Raw genomic sequence first — 8,920 nt, forward strand, 5'->3', positions numbered from 1 at the left:
ATCCCTGGAAACACTCAAGGCCAGGTTGGACAAGGCTGTGAGCAACCTGATCTGGTTAGCGGTGTCCCTGCTCACTGCAGGGGGTTTGGGCTAGATGACCTCTAAAGGTCCCTTCCAACGCAAAATGTTCTATGATTCTATGAAATGGGATCCCTGCAGTTTGGAGGAGAAATGATGGAATCTGATTATGCCAGTATTTGTGTTTTTGCAAAGACTGTCCCCGTAATAGAAGGGAAAGAAATACAACACAGAGCCTCTATTGTTAAGCCCAGTTCCGGAAATGCTGTTCTTACTCTTCCTCTGCATTACCTCTTAGGGTGTATCTGACTTCTCGGTACTTGCTTGGGTTTATGACATACGAACCTGCATCCACATCCCACTTTTTTTCCTGAAATTATTGGGCCATGTCCCTGCATCCTGACAGCCCAAATTCCTGAGCTCCCATACCTGTGCCCCTGTTTGGGGTTGAGATGTGCCTGCCAGACTCTCATGGTTACTATAAGCAAAGGGTGCTGGGAGTCACACACACTAGTTCTGAAAGGGTTTCCCCCAAGTAGGTGCACTGACCCAAGGAGAGTGGGTCAACTGTGGTTTTCTAGCCTGCTACAAGAAGTCAGAGGGGAGTAGATTTTGCTTGGGTACAGTCAAACAGCACCTGTGCTGCTGTAGCAAATGTGATATTCATGCTTAAATTATTTCTTTACAGCTGAGCCTGAAAAGGCAAACCCCAGTTACAGTAGCATGGGCAAAACTGTATCAAACACATCCCTGCTAATTGAACTGACCTTGGCAGGACAGCCCTGGAATAGACATTTTGGCATTTGGAATGAGTTGCGGTAACGACAGCAGTTCACTCTTGGCCTGTTGTGGTTTACTGGAGGGAAGCATCAGGGTGCTTCTTTCCCTTTCCTGAGAGGTAAGAGGGAAAACTCAAATTATCATAACTGTTTTTTAAGAAAATTCAGTTGGGGAAGTTACCCACCTCAGTAGTTAAGATTTAGAAAACTAGTGCATTACTGAACACAAGTGGTGCTGGAGAGCACTGGCTGATGTTAATAATACCAGTCTAAAATACCTTTACAGGCAAAGAGGATATAGCAGTGGCTTCAGCTGAATAGGTTTTATAGTCCTTAGCTGGATATGGCTACCAAATTATGTAGTAGATTGTTCCACACTACAGAAAGGGGGTGTATGTGTACGCAGGAACACTGAATGGACTAGCTGTATTGGCTCCAGTGGATATACTGGCCAGTACAGGGGCAAAATTAACATCAAACCAAAAAAATCTTGTTAAATGTGTAAAGCTGAGCTGGGCAGCATAGCATAGAGACCTACTGGAATTTTTTTTTCCCCAACTGGAAAAAGGGACTGCAATGACAAAGAGCAAGAGTGGCCTGAGAAAAATCAGCTTGCAGGGACAAGTGTAATGTCACGTTTATGCCAATTGCACCACTGGCATATCAGCCAGTACCCCTAATTCATTGTTTTTCATCCTCTTTCCTCATCAGCCCGTGCACTGCTAGCCTCGTGAATGCCAGCTCAGTTCAGCTGCGAGAGCAGGTGTACACAACTCCAGACTGATTCTCCCTCAGAAATAGCTTATCTTAAATTACTGAGTCACTGCCACAGTGTCCGATCACTGTGTGTCCCTCAGAGCCCCACAACATCTTCAACAGGCCGCTCTCCAGCTACTGAAGCAGTTTCCTACTCTGGTCATAAGAGAAGTTGGTATCCTAAGAAAATATCAGGGGATACTATTCTTCTGTGATTGTTCAAATTTCTAGCTAACCTGCTGAGCCGAGGTTCAAGTGTATGATTTTTGATTGCAGTGGAGGGGGAACACATCTCACTTTGTTGTACAACATCCTTTTTGGGCATCTGGCATTAATTTCTTTTCTCAAACCTGTTAAGGTGCCTCGTGAAACTGGGGAAAGAAGGAAAAAGCTTTGCTCAGTATCTTCCAAGATGTGCTATATGCTAAGATGGGAAAGGGACTTGGGACATGTGCTCATAATGAAAAAATCAAACCTCAAAACAACTAAGAGGGCCTCATGTAATTTCATTTTGTCTTCTTGTAATGCTGATGAACTGGTCAGTTTCTGGACCTTGGGTGCACTTTTTGCAAGGAACATCCTCCTTGCCCACCATGTCCCTATCACCATCTCTGTTTTAGCTGGGTGTCCTTTTCTAAGAACCAATGAGCAGAAACCTCCCTAGATGTTTCCTACCACATTTAGGGGTTGTATTAATATCCCAAGATAAGATTCCAACAAGACTTTTATGTTATATAACAGGACATCTCCATGGCCATGCAGCTTCAATTTATTGAAATTTTATATAGTCTATGTCATGTCCCTAGCCTGTTCCACATTTGCAAAGTGCTCAGACTAATGCATATTCTGAGATGAATAGCAGATCTCTCAAATTTCTACAATGGTCTCACTGCATGGACATTTCCCCATACTACAGACTTTAAGGAACATGAACACCACTGCCTGGAACACAGGTGTCGTGGTTTAACCCCAGGTGGCAACTAAGCACCACACAACTGCTTGATCATACACCCCCCAACCCCCCATGGGAGGGGGAGAGAACTGGGGGGAAAAGTACAACCAGTGGATTGAGATAAAGACAGTTTAATAGGACAGCAAAGGAAGAGAGAATAAGAATATACAAAACAAGTGATGCACAATGCAATTCCTCACCACCCACTGACCAATGCCCAGCCTGTCCCCCAGCAGTGATCGCTGCCCCTGGCCAACTCCCCCCAAGTTTCTATACTGAGCATGGCATCATATGGTCGGGAATAGCCCTTTGGCTGGTGGGGCTCAGCTGTCTGGGCTGTGCCCCCTCCCAGCTTCTTGTGCACCCGGCAGAGCAGGGAAAGCTGGAAAGTCCTGGACTTAGTGTAAGCACTGCTCAGCAACCAACTGCTTGATCATACACCCCCCAACCCCCCATGGGAGGGGGAGAGAACTGGGGGGAAAAGTACAACCAGTGGATTGAGATAAAGACAGTTTAATAGGACAGCAAAGGAAGAGAGAATAAGAATATACAAAACGAGCATCTACATTGTGTCCAGGTCCCACATGTTCCAATACATTCTAATTAATCACCACCACTCCTATGAAATATACACATAGCTATCATCCCCTTAGTCTATGGGCCATGCCTCTAAAATGTCTGTTGAGTTCCTTTAGTCCATGACTTTGGGCTCCATCTATTGTAACAGTCCTGGGCAGCAGAGATCATGTGTGGTGTTGGATTGTTGCATGCTGAAGCCAGTTCTGGTTCCATCACTGCTGCACTTTGCTTGGTTTCATCAAAGTCCATTATTCATTAATCTGGGCAATTCTTACTGTAATACCATTGATACGGCATTTAGCAACCATAGAAGTGATGACATACAGTATTATATGGCAATTAACATTGTTCCTTGGCTATTTTCACCCAGAATCAAATCCCCTTGAGGTACCCATCGGATTTCCCCATCCTTTCGCATTAGCCACCAAGTGCACCCAGGGAGACAGCTGTAGTGGGGACAGCCAGTGCGGAGTCCCCAAACATAAGAGAGTGATATGAATATCATTAATACCAGACCTGTGCTCTGCTGCTCGTATGGCAGTACAGATTTGGGCCAGCCTGAGTTCAGGTACAGAATCACTTTTCACCCAGATACCTTTGACTTGGCAAGATTACACAAGACAGGTTTTGTGCCACAAGTTTCTTTTCTACCACCTAGCTCACAGTGTACCTAGTCCAGTGCTGGTTACTGGGGGATACCTGCCACATTTCTCTGTGGGATTTGAGATCTCTCTTCTCCAGACCAAGTTGTCAAAACACAACAAAGTAATCAGTGTGACTCTTCCTGGAGTCCCCATTCATGCTATGTACTCAATTTTGGACAATGCTTTCTAGATTTGCAGTTGTGTTTTATTTTGATTTTCACTTTGCAGATTGTTTTTTGTGATCTCTTTGCACTTCCATTCCCATGCAAGTTTTGTTCATCACTCCTGCAGGCCTCATGCTGGGACATCAATGAAACTCCAGTGCTTGGTTTTCCCAAGGACTGCAGGGTTTGCTTTTCAATGATTTCAGGATTGGGCTGACAGGACCTGTGGAAAAAATGTAATGTAGAAAAAGAATAATAGGATTATTGTTCTCATCAAACAATAAAAAAAAAGGAGTTCCTGTTGTTCTTTCAGTGACCAGTGTATGTTGGCACTAGTCAGCCAAGACTGTATATACTAGGTCTGCATACTGCATATTCATGCATATTCGGTTGTGTGTAACTGTCCTAGTAAAAATGCACATTGCCATTGCCACTGCAGTGTTTTGCCACATCTTCCCCGCTTCTCTGGTTTTTTCACCGTAGATTTACCATCTTCATAATAGAACTCTGTGCCCATTCCCTGGTTGCCTGCCTTTGGCCATTTGGCTCTTAACTCCTTAAATATTTTTCTCCTTCTGTCAGAGAAAAGGCTTTACTATCACGAGCATCTCTCTCCTTTCAGGCCTCAGACTGGTGAATTCGTGCACTCCTGAAGCAGATGACTTCTGTCATTAACAGGGGGTGTGTTTCAGATGTATTTCCTCTTCTCCAGTGTCAAAGAAAAACAGACGAAGTATTCCATGTGACAACTGTCCCAAAAACCCTAGGTGCCTAGGTGGGAAAAGCAAGCTACACAAGGGCAGTAAAGAACCTTTATTTTTCCTCAGAAAAGGAAGATTAAAGAAAATGTGCCCCCTGGCCCATTAAATAAGATGGGAGAACTAGTGGCAATTGACATGGAAAAGGCTGAGGTACTCAACTTTTTTTTCTTTTTTTTCCCCTCAGTTTTCACTGGCAATCACTCTTCCCACATCTCTCAAGCCTCTGAACCTCAAGGCAGGGACTGGGGGAATGAAGTCCTTCTCATCACAGAAGACCAGGTTTCAGACCATTTTAAGAACATGAACATACACAAATCTATGGGGCCCGATAAGATGCATCCCAGGGCCCTGAGGGAATTGGCAGATGTAGTTGCTAAGCCACTCTTCATCATATTTGAAAAGTCATTGCACCCAGCTGAAGTTCCCAGAGATTGGAGGAAAGGGAATATCACAGACATTATTAAAAAGGATAATAAAGAGGACCCTGGGACCTATAGACCAGTCAGCCTCACCTCAGTGACTGGTAAGCCATAGAACGGATCCTCCTGGAAGCTATGTTGAAACATATGGAAGACAGGGACTTCATTAGAGACAGCAAAAATGGCTTCACCAAGGGCAAATCATGGCTGACTCATCTAGTGGCCTCCTACAGTGGAGTGACTGCATCAGTGGATAAGAGAAGAGCAACTGATGTCATCTACCTGGACTTCTGTGAGGCCTTTGAAATGGTCCCCCATGATGTTCTTACCTCTAAATTGGAGAAGTATGGATTCGATGGACAGATTGTTAAATGGATAGGGAATTTGTTATATCCAAAGTATTACAGCCAATGGCTCAATGTTTAAATGGAAACGAATAATGGATGGTGTGCCTCAGGGGTCCATACTGGGACAAATACTGTTTAATATCTTCATCAATGACATAGATAATGGGATGGAGTGGGCCCTCAGCAAGTTTGCAGAGAAGGCTGCTGTGGGACTTCATTGTGGCTTTTCAGTATATGAAGGGAGTTTATGAGAAAGAGGGTCTGTAGTGACAGGACAAGGGACAATGATTTTAAACTGAAAGAGGGTAGATAAAAGGAAGAAATTTTTTAGGATGAAGGTGGTAGGATATTGGAACAGGCTTCCCAGAGAAGTTGTGGACACCCCATTCCTGGAAGTGTTCAAAGTCAGGTTGGACAGGGCTTTCACTTGATCTAGTGAAAGATGTCTCTAGCCACATCACAGGGGTTAGTCTAGATGATCTTTGAATGTCCCTTCCAATGCAAATGATTCTATGAGTCTTAGCAGCTTTGCAGAAGGTGTTAAATTTCTATCTCAATTTACAATTTAATTTTATCAGACAGACCTAGTAGACCAGATGAAATTTGATGTATAATTTGGAATCATCTGGGAAGGAAGAAGAGAGGGAACTCAGCTGCAACCTTGCTTCACTTTATTAGATGAATTTCTGTCATGAGTTAAAAAACAGTACTATGAACAAGTATATATCTACTTATTTAAAAAAAAAAAACTAAACCATTTCCAAATGGGTTCTGACATTTTGCCAAGGACAGCATGGAGACAAGGATACAGACAGCAAGAGACAGGGGGAAATATGACATGTAGTCACAGATTCCTGGGCAGAAGCAGATCATTGTACGAGGTTCAACAAGGCCAGGTGCTGGGTCCTGCACTTTGCTCACAACAACCCCATGCAACGCTACAGGTTTGGGGGAGAGTGGCTGGAAAGCTGCACAGCAGAAAAAGACCTGGGGGTACTGGTTGACAGCTGGCTGAATATGAGCCAGCAGTGCGCCCAGGTGGCCAAGAAGGCCAATGGCGTTCTGGCTTGTATCAGGAATCGTGAGGCCAGAGGAGTAGGGAAGTGATTGTGCCCCTGTACTTGGCACTGGTGAGGCCCCACCTTGAATACTGTGTTCAGTTTTGGGCCCCTCACTACAAGAAAGGTGTTGAGCTGCTGGAGCACATCCAGAGGAGAGCAACAAAGCTGGTAAGGGGTCTGGAGCACAAGTCATATGAGGAGCGGCTGAGGGAACTGGGTTTGTTTAGGCTGGAGAAGAGGAGGCTGAGGGGAGACCTTATCGCCCTCTGCAACTGCCTGAAAGAAGGCTGTGGCAAGGTGGAGGTCAGTCTCTTCTCCCTGGTAACGGGTGATAGGATGAGGGGAATGTGGGATGGCAGGGTTAAGTTAGTGGTTGGACTTGATCTTAAAGGTCTTTTCCAACCTAAGTGATTCTATGATTCTATGATTACGGAGCAGGATTATACTACGAAGCTCTAACTTAATTTTATCCCATGAAAAAAATTAGAAACAAAAGCTCAGCTTTCCAGAGATGGACAAGTCATCAGGGACTGCATGGGGAGATGACTTGGTGAAGCTCAGGATTGGCCGGTAACCTCATGGCAGGGGTCTGCAAGTGGTAATAACTTCCAGGGGGATCCTATGATATAGTCAGATTCCCAAGGATCAAGCAGACTGCAGAACAGGATTTTCATGGCAGAGTGGGTTCAGGGAGCTCTGCAGCAGGTAGTGCTAAACTACTCTGTTAGTAACATCCTGGGGAGTTGCCCGTGTATCAGAGCGCAATAAAGCCTGCAGCAAATCTTACACCTTACCAATGTCTTTCCTTACCAGTGCAGGATAGAGCTCCCGAACTCTCAAAATCTGGGAATGACAGAGGACCTGACTGCAGAGTGCCCAGTTTCTCTCAGTGGCTTGGTCTCCCACAGCAGCCCAGTCATGGCCCCTGAACTTCCCTCCCTGGAAGGAGCAAACTGGCCTTAGGAAAGGCAACACCATGAACTTAGCCGTGGCACCTCCACTATACTCCAGAACTGTCTCCATAGCCCAGCCTAGGATACCGTCAAGTTCCTTGAGGAACAGGACATGTGTTACTGGTTTCAGCCCTTAGGATGTCTCCTTCAGTGTGTCGGTGTTTGTCTTGCCCCACTTGGGTTTCCTTTGGGCCTATGCTGAAAAGCTTGTGCATGAACAATGTGGCAGACTTTAATATTTTCATCTGCCAGTGAGGGGCCACTGGATCAGTGATTTCCCTGCAAGTAGATGCAACACCTGTATCTGTGGCCTAAGCAAAAATAACAACTGATTGTTGATTAACCTTACATAGTATCTTTAGGAGAGGATACATTATATAAAGCCTCTTGTAAGGCGGGGGAAAAAAACACCAAACAATGTCCATGAGAGGGCAGCAAAGGTTCAATCCTGGAAACTTTTTTCACCCTTCTTGATCATTTCCAGGTCGAAAGCCAGCTACCGAACGATTTTAGTTAAATACTGTTTCTTGTTTCAACAGTAAAACCTCAGAAGATTTTCCTCCCCAAAAGAAAGCAAAACCAGAGTTGAATAGGTTCCCCTGAAGGACAAAACCACAATTCATTTTACGTATATAATTTTTCAAACTCTCTAAAAAATAGCCACGTTATTGTCTATGCCACCACAAGACTGGAAAGTACTGTAAAAATATTCATCCAAAAGAGCCGGTTTGCCTTAAAAAAATTAAAGTGGAGCACGCAAGGGTTAAACTCTCGATTAGTGTACTGTTGCTGCTAACCTCTGCTAGAGAAAAAGTTCAGAAAGGGCGGGAAACGGAGATGATACAGAAATTCAAAGGGGGGGAAGGGAGGGAAGTGTAGAATTTCTCAGAAACATGATTGGACAGATTTTGCTGCAAGATGCTCCATTAAAAGAACATGAGGACCCGCTATTGAAAATACTGGAGGCACACGTGAGAATCATTGCCACCAGGTGAAACCGCAATGCATAACACATACCTGTATTTTAAAATAACAAAGTAAAAAAGTAGAGAGCAATTTAAGTGATTCAGTAACAGGGATGCCAGATTTCTGTAATCAAGACTTTATGTCTAAATGATCACTACATATCAAAGATTTAAAAATATATATATAAACTATTATACACACAGGCCCAACGCCCTCGCTGTCTGAAAAGAAACCAAACCTACAGAAAAAGGGGAGCAACAGCGAACCGCTTCTGTTCGCTGAAAGAAGGATTCTTTCCGGGAAGGAAAACTCGCACGAAACCCGCGGTTCTGTGCTGGCGGGGTGCGCGCTAAGGACGGCGGGGAGATGCGGCGGGAGCGGGGCCCAAGCCCCGCCCCCCTGGTCCGCAGTCCCCAACCAGGTCGGCTCCCACCCCATAAAGAGCGCGGCGCGGCGGGCGCGGGGCAGAGCTGGGCGCAGGCGGAGCGAGCAGCATCAGCATGTCCGGGGGGGGCAAGGGG

General features: G+C 45.1%; 1 protein-coding gene across 1 annotated transcript in view; it reads left to right on the plus strand.

The window, feature by feature from the left end:
* Positions 1–6,991: 6,991 nt before the first annotated feature.
* Positions 6,992–8,920, plus strand: part of LOC104127227 (histone H4) — a 2,817-nt gene continuing 888 nt past the window's right edge. The window contains exon 1 of the mRNA XM_035895395.1: positions 6,992–7,050. Coding sequence (XP_035751288.1) covers positions 6,992–7,050 — 59 coding nt within the window. The remainder of the gene's footprint in view (positions 7,051–8,920) is intronic.

Source organism: Egretta garzetta, unplaced genomic scaffold (assembly GCF_000687185.1).
Source record: "Egretta garzetta isolate BGI_Z169 unplaced genomic scaffold, ASM68718v1 scaffold795, whole genome shotgun sequence".
In the NCBI taxonomy this organism is placed as follows: Eukaryota; Metazoa; Chordata; class Aves; order Pelecaniformes; family Ardeidae; genus Egretta; species Egretta garzetta.